Source organism: Malus sylvestris, chromosome 7 (genome assembly GCF_916048215.2).
Source record: "Malus sylvestris chromosome 7, drMalSylv7.2, whole genome shotgun sequence".
NCBI lineage: Eukaryota > Viridiplantae > Streptophyta > Magnoliopsida > Rosales > Rosaceae > Malus > Malus sylvestris.
In genome coordinates this window covers 4,004,125-4,026,661 of record NC_062266.1, presented here as the reverse complement: position 1 = coordinate 4,026,661, position 22,537 = coordinate 4,004,125, and the positions used below count along the sequence as shown (strand labels likewise).

General features: G+C 38.1%; 2 protein-coding genes and 1 long non-coding RNA gene across 6 annotated transcripts; all 3 read right to left on the bottom strand.

The window, feature by feature from the left end:
- Positions 1 to 2,780: 2,780 nt before the first annotated feature.
- Positions 2,781 to 10,849, bottom strand: LOC126629644 (retinoblastoma-related protein-like). 4 transcript variants are annotated; one of them, XM_050299743.1, is made up of 19 exons: positions 10,592 to 10,849; positions 9,995 to 10,128; positions 9,701 to 9,805; positions 9,412 to 9,554; positions 9,212 to 9,308; positions 9,045 to 9,091; positions 7,920 to 8,118; positions 7,603 to 7,669; positions 7,253 to 7,432; positions 6,955 to 7,148; positions 5,948 to 6,818; positions 5,587 to 5,749; positions 5,409 to 5,481; positions 5,030 to 5,206; positions 4,827 to 4,946; positions 4,603 to 4,750; positions 4,395 to 4,507; positions 3,229 to 3,344; positions 2,781 to 3,140 (listed from the first exon to the last, which is right to left on the bottom strand). In XM_050299743.1, the coding sequence occupies exons 2-19, from the start codon at positions 10,115 to 10,117 to the stop codon at positions 2,990 to 2,992; spliced, it is 3,087 nt and encodes a 1,028-aa protein (XP_050155700.1). In that variant the 5' UTR covers positions 10,118 to 10,128; positions 10,592 to 10,849; the 3' UTR covers positions 2,781 to 2,989. The 4 variants fall into 4 exon arrangements, with proteins under 4 accessions (XP_050155700.1, XP_050155702.1, XP_050155699.1 ...); XM_050299745.1 differs by having other exon boundaries at positions 9,995 to 10,124; XM_050299742.1 differs by having other exon boundaries at positions 10,629 to 10,849.
- A 3,216-nt stretch (positions 10,850 to 14,065) lies between these two features.
- LOC126629645 (uncharacterized) lies at positions 14,066 to 18,416 on the bottom strand. Its single transcript, XM_050299746.1, has 7 exons — positions 17,916 to 18,416; positions 17,034 to 17,336; positions 16,682 to 16,890; positions 16,540 to 16,588; positions 16,361 to 16,450; positions 16,213 to 16,275; positions 14,066 to 16,083 (listed from the first exon to the last, which is right to left on the bottom strand). Exons 1-7 carry the CDS (start codon positions 18,081 to 18,083, stop codon positions 14,329 to 14,331), a joined length of 2,637 nt encoding a protein of 878 aa, XP_050155703.1. The 5' UTR covers positions 18,084 to 18,416; the 3' UTR covers positions 14,066 to 14,328.
- Positions 18,417 to 19,883: 1,467 nt separating this feature from the next.
- Positions 19,884 to 21,378, bottom strand: LOC126629656 (uncharacterized). Its single transcript, XR_007625820.1, has 2 exons — positions 21,121 to 21,378; positions 19,884 to 20,306 (listed from the first exon to the last, which is right to left on the bottom strand). It is a non-coding gene; the product is annotated as an uncharacterized LOC126629656 (long non-coding RNA).
- Between the last annotated feature and the right edge of the window lie 1,159 nt (positions 21,379 to 22,537).

Here is a 22,537-nt window from a genome sequence, read left to right as displayed (position 1 = left end):
CAATGTATTATCTTAAAATATTGAATTCAGCATGCAACAGTGACTATTTATGTATATTTCAAAGATGCTAATCAGTTTGTCTCCCCATTGCTACGAGTCTCATGTTTAAGTTTATTGTGTTCTTGGAGCTTGTCATACCAAAGTACACATTGACTCCTTGTGTTTCTTTGTCTGCCAGCATCATTATTTGAAAATATTTAAAGACATATTGATGTTGAGTTTATTTTGGCAATACATCAAGTAAATATTGAAATCTTTGGTACACAAGGCATAGAAAAGAACCAAATTGAGGCGGTACCCCGCTCATGGCACAATCACTTGAATAGAAGTCATTTTACACAAAAGACGATAATTTTGGCACGCCGAGTAGGATACTGTGTTTCATGCCAAAGCACTGAAAGAAGGAAAGAAAAAGAGAGAGCAGAGGAATGACATTCACAAACTCTGTATTGCTCCTGGTGAGTACCAGAAAGTTGATCAAGGCTTCTCTAGCCTATCTCATCAACTCAGTAACTCTAAAAGCCCCAATGACAGACCAGGAAATGGCCGTTCCCTTTGAAATATCAAGAGAGTTACAGGCCAAAAATAAGCAAGTGGAAGGCACTTTGTTACCCCTGACCAACTGCCAAGAGTGGCAAGTTCAGAGGTCAAGAGACATTAACCAAGCTCAAGAGGTTGTTGGAGGAGGAGTACGAATGACCAAAAATGGTCCATAGTGCCTCGATAGCTGTAGGAGTAAGGGACATTTGCAACTCAAGTGGCTGGATAGTTGGACAGACTATGTTACATGAATACCGAAAATTACATGACACAATATTCGGAATACAAATAACTTTCAAAAGACTTTAACCACCAGGACAATCCACCACTTGCAATACACTTTGATAGTTAAATGTATTATATATTATAAAAACGACAAGCGGAAATTCAACAAGTAGGTGTTCCTCCCTCTCCCCCCCGGAAAAAAAAAAAAAAAACCCCAACCCCCCAAAACACCCAAAAAAAAAAAAAACCTGGCTTTATCTCCCTGCAACTCCCCTTCTATGTCCTTCTGTTATTTTCATAGCCGTTATCTTTCTTTGCTTCGGCCTTTTTTGAGCTTTTGTCCCACCTTATCCATGTGCTCATCTCAAATTTGGGCTTTTATGCCCCTCTTCTATTCAGATGTCGTTTCATGTTGCAAGTCTTCAACCATCAACCTCTGCTACATGGCCCATCGGGTGTCTCCCCTCGGTGGAGTACTTTCGTGTTGTGCGGCCTTTAAAGTGCTTTTGTATTGTTTGATAGGATTATGGGAGCACTCACAGTGCAGATTTCATTCATCTAGTTGGTTTGTCTTCTTGGATGGTGGCGCAACTGATTCGGTGGAGGTTGTCATCTTTCTCCAAAATTTGGGTTTTTTTTATTGTTATGGGATGGCTCTTTTGGGGCCAATCTATTGTATTTTTGCTAGGCTTGTAGTGGTTTTGAACTACCTTTTGGGCTTTCTTCACTTTGTGTTAGTAAGCAATGTAGTTTGGAATAATTTGGTCATGTGCGTAGAGAAAGTAGTCTACCTAGTAGTTGATAGCTAAATTTTGTGATCTTGATTGTTTTTGACTGTTTGGTGTGAGTTTAAAGAGTAAGGCTACTATTACAATCCGACAATCAAACCTTATGTGTAGCTTCACTCGCCAAAATAGAAAAAAACGATATTAAATACAAAAACATTAAAATACATTCTTTGGCCCTTATGGTCAAAACTCTTGTTCGCATAAGCCTTCCATTCTATTTTTAAGCCCCAGTAGCTCATAGGAGCAAGTTTGCGACTTAGATTAAAAACATTCATCTTTTTCTTCTGTAAGAACTTTTGCAAATAGTAATTACTACATTGACTTCAGGGTGTATCTCCAAAAGTCAAATTTTGCTAAAAAAAAATAAATAAAACTCAAAGAATACAGATTTGAAATATCAGTTACGTGTTCTGGAAGTAACGAGTGAGTATTGGAGCATCCAGTATGGATATATCATATATACAAGTTTCTAAAAGATGCTAGACGCTGGTCAGGTAGCAGGTTGGGGTTGAGTGCCTAGGAGGCTAGGCTGGTGTCTAGACGGATTTAAGTAAATTTATTATATATTTATATAAGAAGATGCGACTACGGGACAAAGGTTTATGGCCTAAGAGGTAGAGGAAGACCTAGAAAAACTTTGGAAGAGACTCTAAGAAAAGACTTTGAGTACTTGAATCTAACGGATGACATGACACAGAACCGAGCGCAATGGCGTTCTATGATTCATATAGCCAACCCCACTTAATGGGAAAAGGCTTTGTTGTTGTATTATATATTCATATAAATAAATGTATTTTTATACTTAAAAAGAACACATAATTGTGTTAGGATATATAAATTACAAAATAAAATGCAATTGATTTTTAAGTTTTAGAACATATTAAAAACAAACATATAATTAGTGTTTATCCAAGTATCTTACAAGTCTATTACATTTTTTTGAAAAACCCAAATACAAAATGAGAGTTTTCGCCAGGGCATGCGCCTAGATGGGTTTAGGTGAGTTAGGTAGGTGCCTAGACAGTCTGCCTAAACAGGTCTCAGCGCATTTTCTTAATTTTCAAACGCCTAGAGACTAATTGTGGTGGTAGTTAGTGCTTAGCGCCTAGACGGAAATTTTTAGAACAATGCATATACATATATGAACGTACTCACGTCCACAAGAATTCACATTCAACAGAAAAATGGCAATACAATTACTTGAAACTAGAAAGGTGAAAGAAGACGAAAGGAAACAAAAATTTTATTAGAATTAGCAACTTTCCTACCTAGCATACATCATCAGCACATGGAAAAGGAAAGGAGCCTGCGGCGGCCATTCTACATAACTCCGGCCGCTCATTCAGAGCCCCGTGTCATAAACGGAAAATTGTATAGAATAACTACGGAGAATCAAGGACTAGATTTACATACAGGAAAACTATACAGCCGTTGGATCAAGAGTCAGGTTGCTCAGTTTTCACTGGAGCACTGGATGAGGTTGCACAACTCCCATTTTGAAGGTACAGGCTGTTGGCCACCATCGAATCGCTGACCAGGCCTACATCAACGCTGTCGAAGTTGAGAGTACCTCTGAGCTTTCGGGTACTGAAAAAGGAAATTAATGCATCAGAGGAACCATTTATTCAGTAACAGTTTTACCTTTGGTTATTTCATCCACAAACTAAAAGCATACCCGTTCAAGCGGTTGTTGATGGCAGTGAGATCTTTCGAAGGGCTCTGATAAGCATGAGTACTCTCCCCAACACAAGCATAATAGCTTTTTGAGCTATGTGAGATCAAAGCATCCATCTGTGAACGGTTCGGAATCAGATTCACAGTTCAGGACGCGGAATCAAGGATTTTCTTTGCAGAAATTTAATTAAACATAATGCAAATGCATAGAGAGAATGTTACTACATTATCATGATCCCAAGAAGAACTTGAAGACTAGCCAAAGGATAGACATGATAGTATCTTCGGCTAACAAAACAACACATATTTGCCTTGAGTTAAACGATTGGCTACCATGTCACATAGAACCATTAGCTCAGTAAAGCAACATGGTCCATGAAGTACGTATATAGTATCCTGGATCTCTTGAAATTAAGTATGTTGACCTTATATTGAATACTTGGAAGATAGACACGCCCTCTAATGAAAACATATATGAGACTACACTTTCACTGAGATGCAGATAGTTGACAACTTGACGTACATCTGATATCTCAACTCAAATTATTTCTTTCACTACTAGGCTCAATTTGTATAAAAATGGTATGACAATGAAAAAATGGAATTAAAAAATATTGACATGATTTCATTTGCATCAATCTCTATATTGCATTCTGAAGTGGAAAAACGAAACTGAACAATCCTTGGTCTTGGCCAAATTGCGAGTCCTAAGACTTAAGCCAGATGCTCATAAAGTGTGATCAAAGTGAGAATTCAGGTATACACTATATAGCAAAATCCTAAGAAACACAGAACACTTTGAGCCAATAACAACATAATAGACTTTCCCCATAATAAATTCATATCATCACTTTGTGTATCTCCTGGACTTATTGTGTTAAGGCCAGGGCTTTGAGGTTTCATAAACGAAAAGAAGCAAGAGACCAACAAATCAAATGTTCACCAAAAAAAGGGCATAATAGAACCGCAAAGTTGACCCATCAAAGACTTGAGATTCAAGATTCCAGTAATATAAAATAGTTATGTTAAATAAGTTGCAGATTAAAACATATTGAAGTTACTGTAACTTTGCGTTGAACATGAAAGATGACCTCTTTTATTCTAAGAGGCGACATCTGTGAAAAAGAAAAATGGAACTGCCACAACTCTGGAAAACCAAACAAGTACCTTAGATGATCGCAATGGAGAGACATAAACATTGTGCGCTGCAGAAACTTTCTTTGGTGACATATCAGGAAGACTTGGAAAAGTAGATACTTTAGGTGATCCAGGGCATGGAGCTAATTGGCCAGTAAAACAAGATGAGCTTATTAGGGAATGCTAAAAATGATTCTCCCCAAAGAAAAAGGAAATACATTTAGGCAGTTACACATACCATCATTATTATTGTTAACTTCAGGAACCATGTTAGCTCTTGTAGTTGTTGTAACAGCAGGTCCAAGCTCAACTAGCAGGGTCTTCACAGAAGGTATGAATATTTCATTGTAAAAAGTTATGATATCCACGTGTTCCTGTGCGGGCCTCTGCAACCAAAATATAAGAAAGGTTAGGATTTATCAAGAAAAACTAGCAGTCAAGAGTAAATATTAGGTGCAGTACCCCATTACGGCGTGCTGAAGGCCATTCAACAAACACGCTTCGAAAAACTTGAGGTTTACATTGTGGTTGCTTTCTGTAGTTGTATATGATTTCCCTAAATGTTAGATTTAGTTGAGAAATCTGCAACCAGAAAACAGTATTGAGTAAGAAAAGAAGAAAAATATTTCACAGCATTGCATAAAACTGCAAAAGTAATATCACACCTTTGAAACTCCATAAAAACAACAAAGGATAATCTGGTCGATATGGCGGTTAAAAAAGAGAGATGTCCGCTGAACAAGTATTTGTTGAAAGAGACGATAAACATTCTCTCTTATCTGCTGAGACAGTTGCATTCTTTCAACCATACCATTGATTCTGACAGCTGCCAGCTTGATTATCTAAATAAAGAAATTTACGGTTAAGCAAAGGATAAATCCTAATAAGGCACAGCTATGAGGTCATGTGGCTAAACATACCAAATAAACAGTTATTAGTATAAACTACAGTCTACAACACAAATCCTCTCCAATCAAAAAGATTTTTCTACGACTATTTACGGGAAAAATATATTGAGAACTAAATTCTTGGACTGCCTCACACCTTGCTAAAGAAAATACTAATTCCAGTTTCTGCACATGTTTCCCCTCCACCTCCTGGGTTTGGTCGAGTTGGACTGCACACATGAATTTCAGAAGTATATTACAATAAGAGAACAAATGAGGCAGTAAGTTGCTACAAGAAATTAGATTTATTAGTTCCTGGGACTGGTGACTGATACCTGGCAAATGCAGATTGTAAAGGAGGCGGTGGCAGCTTTGACTTAAGGTTACTTAACGCCAGAGGACGATCCTTCACAGGAGATGTAAAGGAATTCCGCTCCAGCAATATACTCCTATAATCTGTGCAGGATCTCTTTGGAGACCTGATATCTCCATTCTGGCCTGAAAAACAACAATGAAAAGATCAAATCACCACTTCAGCACATTACTGTATAATCTACCACCAAGTGGATAGAAATCCATTTCCATGTACTTGTAAGACCCACATAAAACTGAAGGACCAAACTACAACTTCATATTCGAGAAGTTATATATATATATATATATATATAGTGTGTGTGTGTGTGTGTGAATAAATACCTGGTGAAGTCTCATGCTTCTGTAAAGAAGGTACTGGAGGCAACCCTCCACAAGGGAAGTTAATATTCATGGCAATTGCATCCAAAGATGGCATGGGCTCTGCTAATAACCCAAGACGATTTATTTCTGCTGAGAGGGCAGGTCTTGCAACAGTTAAAGAATTATACATCGAGGAACCCTTCTCCCATACCATGCTCTCCAAAAGTCGTTCTTCCAATGAATTCAGATGTCTTCTTAATTCTCTTGGGAGAGATTCCTCATGTCTAATGAAACTCTCTATCACCTTGCTAAGATCAAAAGCGGTAATACCCGTCCTCACTAATACTGCTGGAAACAACATTGTGACAGTCTTATGTGTTGCCAGGACTAACTCTCCAGAGCAGGCTAACATGCATCTGTGGAACCTCTCATTGGTTAATAAGGAGGTCAAATTAGTTGCATGCAGTACTTGAGCCTCTGCCCTACACATTGCCTCCAAAACTCTATAATAAAGTTTGAGTGCTTCCAATCTTCGTTGCTCTGACCAGATGTTGTCCATGAGGTTAGCACCTTGCAGGCTGCCACTTACACATCGCTCTCCCAATGCACTACTTGGAAATATGGCCTCCAATATAATTTGTGCCCTACGTATCACATCAGTAGTAACATCCCTATCACACGATGCCAGGAACCCCTCCAGCTCAGCTGAGGGTTGTGACGGAAGCGGAGAAATAAAGGTCCGAAGCCACTTTGCAGTTGTCATTGCAGTACTCACAGGTGTAGCCACCATCGTTGAATTAGCACCACCACTGACATGAGATGCAGGGGAGCGATGGGGAGAGAGTGGACTTGTAATTGTCTTTGTTGGGGAGGCCATGGAATCAAATTTCCTCTTAACACAATAGAATATATGAAACTATCAACCAACTCCTCTACACAAAAATGTAGGCAATGGGGGAAAAATAAAAGAAAAGAATTTAAAATACCACAAGTATGGTCCTGAATAGTGGAATTTATTAAAAACATACCTTCACACCGGCTACACTCATGGATCCTCCTGAAAAGCTCCATGAACCAAGTAAGCTATCGTCCTCATTGATGAAGACTCTCTCATCAACTTCTCCCTTATTCCTAATTGCATCATCGTAATCTTTTTCTAGAATCTCTAAACTGGACAACAAAGATGGTTCCTCCATAAGACCTTCAAAGTACGTCAAACCATCTGCATTCACAGGATCATATCTCAGAATTATGAAAATTTCAAACAAAACATCTTTTGAGTTTTGAATCAAATCATTGTATATAGCAGAAACTTTTCATACAAACCTGGATCCATATTCTCTAGATTTTCCGTTTTATAATCAGACGCCAAAACGGGCTTCTTCTTCAAAATTTCTGCTATTAAACCGTTAGCCATTTCCATTGTTTTTCTCAACTCATCTTCTGAGGTGTTATAAGTGTTGCAGAGGCATGCAAGCAGGTCCACACCCTTGTTGCCTTTCCTTGCTGAATAAGACACTAATCAAATCAGCTCCGATAAAATGCCAAAATGAAAGAAGAAGATAGGGGAAACAAATGGGCGAAATTATCAAAAGCAGACGAAAGTTTCAAAAATTGAATATCCCTCCTTGAAAATGAAAGGGAAATTATTATATGCAAAGTGGTGAAAATATTACCAAAGCGTGTTGAATCATGGATGCTGAACTTTCTGAAGCGAACAGGGACATGAATTATTAAAATTCCCTGTACCAAGGAAACTCAGCAAGTAAGAAAAACAACATGTTCAAGTAGGAAGCCAAAATGGAGATATGTATATGGGTAGGAATGTTACATAATACATATACACAATTTTTTCACACTTCCTCTAGGAACCTATTTCTTGTTTACTGTAAAACGGAAATCCATTCATTTCATATTATGTTGGATATTTCAAGTAACTGATTGCCATCCTAGAATCACAAACTAGCATAAGTAATACAGAAATGCAACTGACCAATATTGCAACCAAGCCGTTTGTGCAAGTCACCAGGTCTTTAAATCGGCTGAATACGTGTACACGAAGGGCCAAAAACAGCAACCATCCAAAACGATGATACTCTGACACATAACCAGTTCCACTGACAACAGTTGACTGCTTGTCGGCAGTTGTATCACTTGTCAAGAATAACTCCCGATATGCACGTTTGTAGTACCTTGTAGCATTAAATTGTTAGAATAGGACTCTACTAGCTTAAAACCTCTCAAATAAATCAATACAATAAAGCATATTTGTTACACATACTATGAAACATCCAGCATAACTTCCACATAAAATGGTGCAGTACCAAATATTGTCCCTTGGAATCCAATGGACTTGATTATGAATCGCATATCATCTCAATGTGATTAATAATCTAGCTAGTCTGAACTAAAATGGTAATCAAACTAAGGAAAGTTTTCAGTCATATAATGTTATTTTTCTACTAAAGGTCAGTGCGAATCATGAAAAAAAAGAAAGAAAAGGATTTCCAGACTGCATAGTTCTACAATGCCCTTGTAACATTTAGATGTGAGAGCAGGGAAAGCCACCCATGTAGGTGCTTAGTGATTTCAGTTCTACAATGCCCTCACACGTTTATACTATACAATCACCAATGGGGTGTTTAATGATGTACAACAGGTTTCAGCCATGTAGTCAACTATCCTAAAGATACATTAGAAACACTGCTTTGGCATATTTTTCTTTAACACAAGTATAGTATTTCACAACATAACATCACCAGGTGTTATTTTAACATAATAAAGAAGAAGGATTTTCAATACATGATAAGGATAAGATACAACAAATTATGGCTATTAAGTAAACCTCTTCTCTTTCTTTTTGTAATCAACGTTATTAATCTATTCCAAGCCATAGCACCCCTGTGACCCAATCCCATTACATTTTCCTACGTCAAGCCACTACCATCAATTTCAAAATCTGGCATCACCAGACATGCACCACTGTTTACTTAGTTTCATCCTAACTATAGATAAGCTCACACATGATAAGGCAACCTTTTAAGTGAAAGAGAAAAAATTCTAAAACCATCAGATGAGATTAATATCAGGCATAATGGCGCAAAAGAAAGAAACTCACTTGCTTAACGAGCTCAAGTACACAAAATTTGCCTGCAGCTCTTTTGCCTGGAAAATTAAGAACTCAAATCATGAGCACCGGATCGAGTAACTCCAAGAAAACAGAACGCTGAAAGACATAAAAACACGGCTAATTTCAAGCATAGACAATCTCTGGAAAATTAATACCTCAAGTTTGTTTTCCCAATCTACACCATAAATATTACTTAAAATTGAACCAGCTTTAACAACAAACTGAGGAAGCTCCTTGAAAAAATCTACAATGCTGTAAAACACCCCCAAAAAGAAGAAAAAAAATTAGATGACAAGAATTCATGAGCAGCTAATTATAAGCTAAAGGAAAGAAAGCAGAATGGGAAACAACGTACTTCAGCTTTGCAGCTCTCAAAATTTGGAAGAGAGAAAATCCATTATCATCAGAACTCTTCTGTGAATTATCCGAATTCTTGTCATTCAATGTTTTTACAGAGTACAAAACAAAGGCAAACCAGAATCGTTCTGCTTCTTCAGGCTGTACATAGAAATGCTTTTAAGTTTAGCCAAATCCAGATTAAAGCAAGTGTTCCAGCAAAAGGATCCTAAAAGATATCACCTCAGACCTTATTTCAACATAACATTATTAATATGACTATAAAATGGAGAAACAATAATACATACTGTTCCGTTGCCAATAGCTGACGCATTTGATATCAACAGATGTTTGGTCTCTTTGAACAGCTTTGCAGCTTCCGCGTAAGAGCTCTCGTCCAATGACAATACATTCTGTAATCAGAACCATGTAAATCCAGAGAAACTAAAATTAAGAAACGGCAACATAAACAAAACAAAAATTCAAAAAGTAAATAGAAGTACAGTTTACAAACTAAACTTTACAAACAAAATAACATTTACAATAAGAAAGAACAAAACGATAAATTCGATCACAGTCCAAATGGAGCAAAAAGTGGCAACCTTGCACAAATCAGTAAATCGATCTTGGACGGGACCAGAATCGCTGCTCTCGGAATTTGAATTGTTGGAAGCTGAAACTTCAGGCTTAGTATCTTCCATCTTCACCATAGCAGGTGGACTCATCTAAACCCTAGCTGAACCAAACCAAATCAAAATTACCAAAATTAACTCCAACCGTTAATTTCTAATAATCATACCTCAAAAGTTTAAATAAAACAAAATCGAAGGGTTTTACATGGATTTGCGAATGCAAGAATTTGAATTTCCAAAAACCCACTACTGCAAAAACCCCAAAATCCAGAGATTTATACCCAAAAAATAACGAAAATTTCCAAAATCCAGAACTCAAATTCTCACTATACGTTTACCAACTGCTATAATTGATCTCCTCAGTTACTCGAGCTAATTTTCGCTCCAAAAATCAATGAATTTACTTCGCAGAACAGTGAATTAAGCTTAAAAAAAATATAATTAGTAAATAATTTTGAAAAACAAATAGTCACCAACCATCGACAAGCACAAAAAGCGTGACAAAAAAGAAAAAGAAAACCCAAAACTTGCAGCTTTAAAGAAAATTAAAGTAAGAAAAAAGCATACGAATTTTCATTTGGAGGCGAAACCCGCAGAGATCTACCTATCTGATCTCTTAGTCGGAGCTCTCGGAGAGCAGCAGATCTGCCAATGTTACCCAAAACGACGGCGTTCTCTGACGCCGAAGCTCTCTCTCTCTCTCTTCTTCTTCTCTCTTTCTGTGATTGTGGAACCCTATCTCTCTCTCTCCTCCTCCTCTTCCCTTCTCTCTCTAAATTTGTTTGGTTTGAGGCCTCTTTTTGGGCGCGCGGGAAAAAAAACATAGCATCCATCGTGACTCCCATACATACATACATCCGTGGCCAATGGCAATGGGACACGCCATCAGGTTAGGTGTTTTTTACCGCCAAAATTTCTCGCCGTTACGACTGACGAGATTCGCTGGGCGAAATGTCATGATTCGCTTTTCGGCCGTTACGGCCTGAGTGACGGAAGGGTAGTACTGTTTGGGGGTATTTTAGTCCCGTCGTCCATCTCGGTAAATGCGAAGCGGCCCACGGCCCAAATGTGGGGACTGCGGGGCCCACTTTGTTTATGTCTTTGTTTTCGACCTCTGAATGTCGTTTCCTGCTCTTTTGGGCCCACACAACAGCCGCATTGGCCTTTTTTTACTTTTGCTCGCCCCTGCCGCCACCGTCTAACTTTTTTCCTTTTAGTTTAGGACACATCCGTTTTATTTCTCAGATATTTTTTTTAAATTTGTTAAATTAAATGAATTCAAAAAATATTATTAACAAAAAATAACAATAATGTATAAGATATAATAAATTAGTACATCTTTAGAGCATTTTTCAATTGGCTATAGAGTGAAAACCTACCCTATGAACTTGAAAACTTAGACGGAAGCTATAAATTTTAAATTGATATTATTTAATTTCTTCTTGATTTAGAAAGATAGAAACTTAGGAACTTAGAAATTCTGTGTGAAAAAAAAAAAATTATTTGAAGGTTATTGCGAATAGAGTTATTTTCTTTCTCGGTGGTCTCCGCCACTGCCAAATTGGATTAAGATTAACGTCGATGCTTTCTTTTGTTCAAATTCAAAGTGTGGGGGTATCAGTGTGGTTTTTCGTGATGAAGCCGGTAGCTATGCTAGAGGTTTCGTTTGCAAAAAATTCCTCATGCGATCGACCCCTATAGTGTGGAGATTCTAGCAGCTCGTGCAGGCTTGCACCAGGCTGCACAACGATATTGGAGGCTATTCGTTCTGGAGAGCGATGCCTTACAAGTGGTCTAAGCACTGCAAAGTCCCCATTGTGGCATTTCTGCTACTGGTTTATTAATTAGGGATGCTTTACACAAAGGTGTAAAGTGTCATTTTAACTACGATATCTTCATTTTCTCTTTATTTTAATTTTTTTTCGTCTGAACTTTTGGCATTTTTTTTACTGTATGTCTAGACAACGTGCTGAGACTGACTTATTTATCGACTCAACTGGTGCAGGTGGCTAACTGTAGACTATGAAGTAAGATTTCAGAGAGATACTGTTATGATGAGCTTACGTTAGTAATTCGTAGTCATTGAATGGTACTCCGGAATGAGTTTGTATGTTGCTCCTCTACGACTATGAGAGTGGTAACCCCTTCTGAACTTGTTCCTAATACTTAAGTGGTTTGTATATGATCTTCTTTCAACGCTACTGTCATCTTGAAATTAAGGTAGATAGTGCTAATAAGAGAGTGAGGATTCGAACTTGGACCTCTTTCAACCTTGGAAGAGAAGTACTACTTGACCGAGAGCTAGTTGATATTATTCAGATGTACAAAAGATGGTGCTTTCATTTTTAACATTTGACAGCTGAGAAACGAATATACGTGCAATAGTGGTATACTCTTCATTATATCTCCTTAATGTAGTTTTCATATCAATTTTGGTCCCTTTTGGCTGCAATTTGATGCCTAGAATTGGTTTGAATTGAATAACGCAGTAGATTCAAGGCATGTTGCATGTAGGAACGTAGGTCAGCTTCCAAATTCTTTCCGAGTTGAAAGCAAAAGATGCATTAATAAAATTCGGGAGCTGGGTGTTATTTCTTATTTCAACATATCTTGAATCTAGTGAGTAGTTAGCCAATATCAATCCCAAGCACCAGAGTGACACACCAGTTGAGTTAATTCTAAGAAGCTAAAATAATAGGGTTTGATGAACCTTATTAGAATCAGTTTTCTTAATGTCTTAGATCACTCATCAGTTTTCTTAATGTCATGGATCAGTCTTTCAAACATTGTACTAAAAACATTTCGAGCATTGCTCTAAAAATTTCCACCTAGGCGCTAGGTGGCTGACAACCACTTCGATTAATTATTAAAAGTTTGAAAATTAAGAAAAGACGTATAGACATAGGCACCTGCCTAACCCACCTAGATATGAAAAACGAAAAGCATGCCAGTTGGCATCCATTGAATTGCTGTGAGAAAAAGGAGGCTTTAAAGATTTGATATGGAACAGAATTGTGAGAAAACACGTGAAGGTAAAGCTTGGAGCATTCTTTTCTGTGCCTCTTTACTTCTGAAGGACTCTAAACACTGCCTTTTCGTAATTGAAACCAGATTTACATTTCTTTCTTGTTCTATGGCAGGTATAAATGTTGGAGGACCTCTAAACCATGCTAAGCCTATTGATTTTACACTTAGATGCTGCAAGTTTCTGCAACCTGGATATTTGCAACTCTTCGGATGACCGTCCTTCATCGCTAGATGTCAGCTGAACACTGTATCGCTTGCTTTGTTTTATGAAGAACCCAGATTTTCACAATTTCATGTGGAACAGAAACTTGAGAAAGAAAACAGAAAACGAAGGGCACGGGAGGGTGACACTACAAGATTCTCCAATCCGATCAGTCGTTAGAGTGAAGTTTTGTAGAGGAATGCAGAACGGTCATCCCATTGAACTACCTGTGTAAGAATGCATAGTCCGGTCCAGGTTCTGCCTGTTACAGTGGAGGTTATACTCTCATAAAACTGCGACACTTTTTACCAGCTCGATCAAAGGCTTGGGCTCGTTTGGTGCTTAGGATTCAAGCTCGATTGGTGCTTAAGATTCAAACGAATTGGACGACTCATAAAACAAACTTCACCCTTTTAATCCTACCAATTTGAACGGGGATCGAAGGGGATATGTTTCTTTAACGAGGGAGAGAGGCAGGGCGGGATTCTATATTGCCAAACTCAAACTCGGTAGTCTAGGAACGAAAATTCTTTAGTGCACCAGTTGTATGTAAGAATCCAGAGAATTAATCGAGTAGATCTGAGCCACTTAAAAGACAAGAAGAGATCATTTTCACTATATTTTTCTAGCATTTTGAATTAATCAAATGCGGGAGGAGTGCAGAAGGAGAAATTGAAAGCGTGAAAATCGCTATCCGTTGCACAAATCTCATGCAGAAAAAAAATTAAAATTATTCACTTTCAGTCTCTTGTAGTTTTGGGACGTTTGAATATAATACCAGAACCATGGCAATCTGAAAGAGACGAGGAATGTGAACAAACCTGTAAAGTCCCAAACCTTTGCATTATATTCCCATTCCGAAGAGTATATATATGAACACTTACGCGATAATGATAAACATGGACAGGCAGGATCCTTCCAGAAAAGCCACACACAAAACCCACTGCCCAGTTGCATAAACCCAAGGGTCCCAACCCGGTTGCAGAGTTGAGAACTAAATGGTCGCAAAATTTGGGAAGAAAGCCAACTCTTTTTACCAACAAAAATTTTGATGACCTAAATCATCGTGCTTCTTCTAACTAAAGAGTTTTTGAGTTCCTTTCCGCCACACACCTTTGACAGGCAATCCTCCAGCCGAGTTACTGCTTCCATTTAATCCTTCATCACCGGCATCTGGCTGAGAATCAGAATTTCCGAGATCTAAAAGTGCTGCAGCATCACCCAAGCGGACTCTATGAAATTTGGAAGTTTTCTTCCGCTGCTTACTCCCTCCACCGCCATCCACTAAATTCGGATTAGATTCACTAGCAGCTGGCAGGGAATCCTTTTGGCCCCTCAGTTGTACTAGAGGTTGACTGCGAGAATTTAACTCCTCCTGGTGCTCATTTGCAAACTGCTTTGATTTTCCTTTGGCACCACGGTATCCGTCCTTTGTCAACACCTCCACAGCTTCTTCCATAGGCCTGTAGTCTGATTGAAGTTCCCGTACAGAACTAATAATGCTATCCGATAGCGTGTTCTTAGAATTACTGTTTTCAGCCTCTGATATCTTCCCCTTCCCTTTCTTAGAATTATTACCATCTTTCAATTTAGCACTGTCCTGAGACCATCCGTTGCGGGTACCGGTATTGTAGGCATCAATCAGCTCTTTCTGCTTCTGCGAATCAGGGCAGAGTCTAGCCAAATCAAGGACCAGATGAAGCAAGCCAAACTGCCGCACAAAATCTAGATAAATTCCCGTGTCAACCAAACCCTGACGATACTGTCCAGATATATCTTTAAAAATAGTGTATTTTTCCTCATCAAATTCAAGACCAGCTCGAATCTTTTCCACCAAGGACTTGTTAGCAGTTTGAACATCCTCCACTTTCAATAAAGGCTGGGTAGTTGAGGGCAACTTACGCACTTGTACTGCAGAAACTGGAGGAAAATCAGAATTGGAATGATGAACAGATCCATTTTCGACCAAATTAGGAGCTGACGTAGAGTGGCTGATCCTACCAGGCTTGGGGTTGCTTGAATCCCTCGAAGCACCATATGATAATAATCCAGGTACCGTTGCCTGTCTAGTCTCGACATGAGCTGCAGAACTTGCATAACTCGACGGTCTCACACCATTACCAAAGGCATTCTGTCTAGTCTCAACTTGAGCCTGAGAGGCATAACTAGATGGTCTGGGTCCATTACCAAAGCCCATATTGTTCTGACCAGAAACAAGAGTTGACACGGATGAAACATTTGTTGCAGGCCAAGCCTGAGCTGAATGAGTAGGCTGTACTACAGGCCCACGCGTTGCTGCTGGCCAATCCTGTTCAGAACTACTAACAGCCACAGGCCCACGCGTTGCTGCTGGCCAAGCCTTTCCAGAGCTATTAACAGCCACCTTATGGTTTTGCCGGCGGAGATGCGATGCCATGGTGTTGCTAGGCAAACCATCTGAATCTTGTTTGGGGTTTGAACTGTTGCCAGGTGCCGTTGAGAGGGGAGGAAAGAAAGATTCTTCCAAACGCCCATTCCTAGAAATGGGCCCCACAGCTTGACGGTACCTTGAAGATGTTTCAGCATCTGTTGTACTTAATGATTCAAATGAATCAGTGATTGGATCAATATCGCCAGTATCCCCAATATCTGGAGGCACTTGCACACTGGAGGATGAAGGGTCATCGTATGTTCTATCAGCATGAGCAGTCTCCAAACTTGCTTGAATAGCCATAGAAAGTTGATTTTCAGAAGAATCAGGACGAAATGTCCGACCTCTTCCACCTCTTCCGCCTCTTCCACGTCGATGATCTTGTTCACTACTCCGTTGATATCTGAAGCTGGTTGGTATCTGTTACAGATATACGAGGAAAATTAATTCTATTGCATAAAACTGAATTACAACAAAAATGAGAGGAGAAGAACCCAACCTCGATGCACAAAGGAAATTGCAGAGAACAAAAAAAAATAGTACACTTACCTGCAGAGCAGCATTACGCTTAGAACGAGACATGCGACCTCCATGTTCAAGTGTATTATGCCTCTGAAAAATAAAAAGAAAGGGAAGTCAAGAATTAAATACTACAAGGGCAGGAACACAGAAATTTCTCACATTTTATTAAAGTCACCTTCATTTCCGCCTCAGATTGGAAGACAACAAACTTTTTGCTGAGGCACGACTCATCTTCACATAGGAAATGACCTTGGCGGAAGTGCATCTGTGACATACAATGAAATAGCATTCAAAACACATAAAAGACAACAGGAAGAAAGAGAATACAAAATAAATACAACACTAATAACTCACCTCCAGGTCATCATAATTCTTATAATATTCATATTGCCCAGGATTCTGCCTGCATTGAACAGCACAAAATCTCATATGAGCATAAACATTTTAAAATTACAATCAAAACAAAGCACTCTTGAAGTGAAAGACGGTCGGTTACCTTTGGCATATATGACAAGTATAGTGATCAGTAGTCATGTGGGAGTACAGCTCATTATCCCCATAAAATGGGGTTCTGCAAAATTCACACATAGGATGTCCCATGAAGCCACCTCTTTCACTCTCACTTCCATCCACTTCAGAATCACCTGTATTTATATGCCGATTCAATTGTGCTCTCGTATATAGCTTTTGTTCACATATGAACACCTGCATAACATTAATAGATAAATAAAATAAAAAATCAAATAAAAATGATAGTACCTAAGAAGACAAAGAAGATAATAGAGAGAAAGCGCTGCTTGAAATGTACATATACGATAAATATCAAGTCTCAGTATAATGGATTTTACCTTCCTCCCTTCCAAACATAAAGAGCACATCCACAACCTATGTTGGTGGTATAAATGATTCTTCAGATGATCAAGATTCCGAATCCTCCCGCGACGCTTGGGGCCATCGTTTGATTGCTCGTCCATCTTGTCACATTCGCTGCATGAAAGCTTGCACATTGCCTTGATCATCTTGTAGTGGTCCAAATCATCAAAAAATGCTTGAGTGTCCTCGTGGTACCAATACGATCCCACGCGACCCTCCCTTACATCATTTGGCAAGACTGAGAAATCATTAATCATCCTTGTATAATCTCCTAAAGCCTGAAAAGATAGAAAAAGGCACACCACATAAGGAAACCAGAAGCAGAAAAGAATCAAGAAAGTGTGAAAACGTTAATGGATCCAAGTTATAATAAATTACAACGGAGCAGGCACTGAATAATGTATCTGCTGAATTATATAAAGCTAGAATCTTTTCACAATAAACAGATACATGGACAATTGAACAAAAAATTCAAAAAGCGTCCAAGGGCGAATGCATGCCACTTAAACTTACGTGAAAAACACTCATAGAATAAAACACTTATAATGCAGTCGAGAAGCTCACTACATTGAAAGGCAAGAGAACCCAATATAGACCACAACGATAAGTCACTAGATACCATGAGAATTCAACCCGAACAAGCGAATCGAATGCAACAGCCCAGAAAAACATAACATTCAATCTCTTACAAGAAAGGACGCATCTTCCCAGCTGCTAAGCTTATCAAAGATTCCTTCTCAAAGAAAATTCACTTATCAAAACGACGTAAACACACAATTATGATTGGAAGTTTCAGCACAAAATCCTAAGCTAAAAGCAATAATCTTTTAACTCAAGATAAAAGGAAAATCCAGTACCTTGGTGATAAAAACGACGTCCGACTCGGTCTTGCAGATGCAGCATCGGCGATCGTTGCAGATGAAGCGGAGACGAACGACGCAGGTGGAGCAGACTTCGCGATGTCCACAGGCACCGTATGCGACCCATTCGAGAGGATCGGCACACACCGCACAGCTATCGTCCATGGCTATCGTTCAAGCTCTGGTCGTACCTCTGGGATCGGGGAGCAGAAACCCTAATTCGGAGGTTGGTTGAAGGCGGAGGAGGGTTAGGGGATCTAGGGTTTTTAGACAATTGATTGGAATTGGAATTTGGGAATGTTGTGAAATTGAAGGGGGAAGGAAGAATTGAGTCGGTGGAGGATGAATTTGTACTGGGATGACAGAAAGGAAGAGAATTTGCAAAGGTTTTTGTTGAAGGCGGATGTTTATCCAACTCCACGAGAAGATGAGAAGTCCAGCGGCAGCCTCCTCAAAAAGAACGGGGGCAAATCCGTAATAAAGTAGGAATTCTCTACGACATAGTAAAAATAATTGTTTCAATTTCTTTCCCACTTTTATTCAGAGACTCGGACAGAAGCATCTAAAAGACGCGATACTACGCGCTGGTCTAATACTTCAAAAAGAACCGGAATGGTGGGTTAAAACTTAAATTACTTTTCAAAATTTTCTCTCAAACCCAACCCAAGGAGAAATTTTGAACTAAATGCTAAATGTTAAACTAAGGTCAAATTCCTCCCAAAATTTAGCCAAGAAATCGGAATTTAAAATTTTTAATATTTATCGGAATTTAACTTTTTAAAGACTAAAATGTTCATAAAATTAATTTACGATAGCCTACATATTTTTTTTTTAATTTAATTAAAAAATAGCCTAAGTTCATTATTTAATAATCACAAGCTAAAATTTTAAGTCAGAACGGTTTGAGCATAAAAGCTGTTTTTGGGTTAAAAGCTAAATTTTCCAGGCTAAAATATTTAACTTTTAGCCTAACCATTGGAGATGGTCTAAGCAACTAAGCACGATGTAAGCATGAATTTAGGTAAATTTATTATATATTGTATAAATAAGTGTATGTTTATATTTAAAAAATACGTAATTGTATTGGGATACATAAATTGAAAACTAGAACGACATACAGATTAGAAAGTACTAGAACATAATAAAAACATGGGGAACCAGAATATAATGGGTGTTCATCCAAATATTCAACAAGTCTCTTCTAATTTATCAAAAAAATATAATTTACAAAATAAGAGTGATCTCTTTTTTGTCTGAGTGAGAGTATGCAACCTAAGTGGTTGCTAAGACGAGTGCTTAAGTAAATACAGGCGCTCTTCTTTAATTTTCAAATGCCTATAATTAACCGTTGTGGCCAATCGCCTATAGTCAGAATTTTTAGATATGAGTGATCATTCATAACGAATAAATGTAAATACATTCAGAAAAATGTATTTGGTGACTTCAAAACTAATTTTGTTACCTCATTTTACTTTTAATGTACTATTATATCAGAAATGAGCAAAAAAGTGTGCTTTCACTTTAAAATTTGTAGTTGTGGATGTAAATTTCTGTGATGTAGAACTGATAAAAAATTTCAAAAAAAAAAAAAATTAAAGATCCATTGACTATGCTGCATTTGCTAGACGGCATTTTGATGCCTAAGTCAGACACACATTAAGGGGGGTGTATTCAATTAGGATTCTTAGAGAGTTTCAGGGAATTTAAATCTATAGAATTTGAGAAAGTTTGAGAGAAAACAAAAATGAATTCCTAGAGATTTTGAGTGAATTAATTATAACTTCCAGAGAATTCACATGAATTGTGAGAGAATTCTTTACATGAATTGTGAGAGAATTTTTTACATGGGGTTAGAGAATTGAAGAGAATTTGATCAACAATTTCCTTCTCTTTAGAAGCCAAATTTTCATCCTACTAATACCAAATTGCAATACCAAGTTCATATGCAATGTTTTCAACTAGCTATCAAAATGAAAGAGGAACCGATCGATTAGTGTCAAAATAAACTAGTTATCAAAGTTTTTTAAAAAAACCCAACAATTTTATATAAACATAACTACTCAAAGCAAAAAGATTTATCTAGCGTTCAACCATGTTTGAATACTCTCCAGGTTATATTGCTGCTCTCCAGGTGTTTGCATACTCCAATCTGTAAAAACAATTAATTCTCTATTTCTCATCTTTGAATGCTATCATTCACAGCATCTGTCCACATATTTGTAGCTATGCCAGCTCTCCATGCATTAGAAATCTGTCGTTGTTGCTCTTGAGTTTGATTACCTAGTTCATCATCATTATCTTCATCTTCAGATTCATCATCTTCTGGTTCGATTGGAAATTCATCAGAACAACACTCCTTGCGAAGAAAGTTGTGCAACCCTGCACAAGCTAACACTAACTCTGCTTGTGTTTTAATTGGAAATGGAGGTGCAAACTTAAAAATTGTGAAACGAGATTTAAATACACCAAATATCCTCTCCACTACGTTTCTCAAGAAAGCATGTCGAAGATTAAATAATTCATTCGCATTTACGGGGTCACGACCGTTACCAACAAAATCTTGGAGATGATATCAAATACCTCGAAATAGAGCTAAAAAGGACTATAAAAGCATAACATGATAATAGAGATTACAAGTATAAATGACTATAAAAAGGATTGGGACAACAGATTGACATATTATTAATAGTGATTATGCAACAAGTATAATGACTATAACAACAAACGAGCAGGTCGTTTTTTCCCTTTGTTTCTTCGCTTCAATTAGGGTTTTAAACCTGCTTGGTTTCTGTAGTTAGATTTTTGTTTTATTAACCCTAACATAGAAAGACTTGGCACTGGAAGACTTGGCAGTGGACTAACTATATTATATAAATTTCCACTAATCTAGAAAGAACAACATAAAAATATTCAATTTTCCTTAGCATGACATGGATGATAAAATATTCAGGGTAAATTTTCCTCATGCCTAACCAAAAAATAACCAAAAAAAAATAAAAAAATTGGAGACTGGACAAGTAAGCTTTGAATTTATATTTGTCTGTTGGTTCGGTTTCTGCATATCCCAGATTTGTAAGATATCTAAGGCATATGGGAATTTTCATTGGCCGTAGTTGTTTGGTAAAAGAAACAAATTCGCAGCCTTCACAACAAGGACAAATGGAAGCAGACGAATAATGGGAAGAAGTTGCAGAGATTGTACCTTCGCTCGAACGGAGACTAGAGAGGAGAGAGCAGCACACTCAAAATCTCTCAAAGTTTCTAGGGTTGAGGTGAGATTTGCCAAGCTCTTTGGTATTTATACATATCACCTTGAAATCCTCCAAAATCCACCAAATCACAAATCCGTTAAAATCCAATTCCTTTTTCAATACACCTAAACTTTTAGAGACTTTCAAAAAGTTATGATTGAATACACCTAAATTTATAGGGAATTGTAAGAAGTCTTTAAGAATCTCAATTGAATACACCAAGATTTTTATAAAATCTTTTAAATTCTTAATTGAATACCCCGAAATTATTAATTCCCTGAAACTCTATGAGGATCCTAATTGAATACACCCCCTAAGAGAAATTGAGTCCACAGCTACTGCACACGTAACCGTGCGAACAACAATATCTGCAAGACTGCAAGTCAATGCAATCGAAGTCACTAGAATCTCAACATATTTGCAAAAAATGGCTGCAGCTTTGGTCGCCGGAGAGGCTTCTCTCTCTGCTTCCATCCAGGAGCTCTGCAAATGGATTGATTCGCGCGAAATCAGGGACATGTTTGGGCCAAAGAAGCTTGACAAGTCACTCCCGAAGAAATTCAAGCTGACGTTGTTAACCCTTGATGCAGTGCTCGATGATGCACACCAGAAGGAGTTTGAGATCCCCTCCGTCGGAAATTGGCTTGATGAATTGAGAGAAGCGGTCTATGATGTGGGGGTCCTACTGTATGAGGTCGATGCTGAAGCTTTCCGGCTAAAGATGGCAGCAGAAGATCAGTCCGTTGTAACTCAGGTGTGGAACTTCCTCTCTTTGCCTTTCAGTCGTTTTTACCAACGCATGAATGATCAGATAAAGGAGTTATATCATAGATTAAAATTCCTTGCAAACGAAAAGGATGTTCTTGGTCTCCGAAAGGGTGTTCGGAAGGTTTCACAAAGGCCAACAACTTGTTTGGTGAAATCTTCTTTAGTTGGTAGAGATGGTGATAAAGAAGAGTTGACAAGACTGTTGATCTCTGATGCTGAGAGCAGGAATAATGTTTCTGTCATTACTATAGTAGGAATGGCCGGGATTGGTAAGACAACACTTGCTAAACTCGTTTACAACGATGAAAGAGTGAAAGAGCATTTTGATATTCAAGCTTGGGTTGGCGTTTCTGAAGATTGTGATGCTGTTAGGGTCACTAAAACCCTGCTCGAGTCAATCACTTCGACTGTTTGTGACATTAACGATCTAAATTTTGTTAAGGTCCAACTATTGGAAATTTTTGTTCAGGTCCAACTAAAACACCAAGTGAGGGGAAAGAGATTCTTATTTGTGTTGGACGACCTCTGGAATGTGAACTATCATAATTGGAATCTCCTGCAAGTTCCTTTTCTCCACGCGGCAGGGGGAAGTAAGGTCAT